The sequence below is a fragment of the Fukomys damarensis genome, unplaced genomic scaffold (assembly GCF_012274545.1).
Source record: "Fukomys damarensis isolate Sample0158 unplaced genomic scaffold, DMR_v1.0_HiC HiC_scaffold_28, whole genome shotgun sequence".
NCBI lineage: Eukaryota > Metazoa > Chordata > Mammalia > Rodentia > Bathyergidae > Fukomys > Fukomys damarensis.
The window spans coordinates 21,194,424-21,195,746 of record NW_022900940.1 but is presented as its reverse complement, the minus strand read 5'-3'; the positions used below and the strand labels follow the sequence as shown (position 1 = coordinate 21,195,746).

The 1,323-nt window shown below is 43.5% G+C and overlaps 1 protein-coding gene across 1 annotated transcript in view; it reads right to left on the bottom strand.

Moving 5' to 3' along the window:
* Nucleotides 1-1,323, bottom strand: part of Ubp1 (upstream binding protein 1) — a 42,361-nt gene that overhangs the window by 2,753 nt on the left and 38,285 nt on the right. Inside the window, exon 15 of the mRNA XM_010629720.1 lies at nucleotides 905-956. Coding sequence (XP_010628022.1) covers nucleotides 905-956 — 52 coding nt within the window. The remainder of the gene's footprint in view (nucleotides 1-904; nucleotides 957-1,323) is intronic.

Genomic DNA, 1,323 nt, shown 5'->3' with positions numbered 1-1,323 from the left:
GTCGTCCCCCCCTGCCCGGCACACACACACACACACACACACACACACACACACACACACCCACCCAAAACTTCAAATACTGGTAATTTGGTCTATTTGTGGCCAAATTTGGTTTCTTTCTCCACTAGAGTGGAAATTCCATGGACTGTTATGTTTGTGACCCATTGAGCTGGGCATGGTGGTGACACACGCCTTCAATCCTAGCAATCAGGGCTGAGGCAGGAGAATCATCTCAAATTCAAGGCCAGTTTGAACTACATAGCAAGACTCCCCCATCTCAAAAATAATTAATTAGCTGGGCGTGGTGGCGCACTCCTGTAATCCCAGCACTCGGGAGGCTGAGGCAGGAGGATCACTGTGAGTTCAAGGCCAGCCTGGGCTGCATAGTGAGGTCCAGGTCGGTCTCAACTACACAGTGAGACCCTGTCTCAAAAAAAAAAAAAAAAAAAAAAAAAAAAAAAAAAAAAAACCACAAACACCAAAATTAATTAATTAATTAGTTAAAAGACCCACTGAGCACCACAACCCACAGTGCCTGACACAAAGTGCTCAATAAAATGTTGGGTTGGATGGACTGACTCCTACATTTGTTAGATTACAACCATTAGAAATACTTTACATTTTTCAAACAGTCTTCTTTTTTTTTTTTGAGACAGGGTCTCACTATGTAGTTGAGACTGACCTGGAACTCATTATGTAGCCCAGGCTGGTCTTGAACTCACAGCAATCCTCCTGCCTCAGCCTCCCAAGTGCTGGGATTACAGGTGTGCGCCACCATGCCCAGCTTTAAACTGTCTTAGTAAAGCCAGCATTTTCAAGAGTAAGCACACAAAATGGCTATTAATTATAGGCACACACTATCTTTCCTGAGCCCAGCACTTCAAGACAGACACATACAAAGTACCTTTTACTGTGGAGAATAAAAAACAACTCTCATCTTGAAAGTTCTGAACCATCTAGGAAAATAAAGCAGATGTGTAAGTATAATTAAGATCCAACTATTCTTTCTTAGCTGACTAGAAATGATGTAAAATAGTAACAGAAATCTATACATTGTTATTGCACAAGTACAGGATTCAGCAGCCAAAATAGTAATTCAGCAAGGCAGCAAGAGACAGTAACTACTCATACCTGCTGCAATGGTCCCTGAGGGGTCTGGTCAGTTACCCATGTGCCCCTGGGAAGCATGTGCTGCTGGGCCTGTGGATAACTACTCTCACAACAATTGTACAAAGCAGGGCCAGGGATTCAGCTCACTGGTGCTGCTGCCTACCTTTGCAAGTACAAGGTCCCAAGTTTGCTCCCCACTACCAAAAAAAGAAA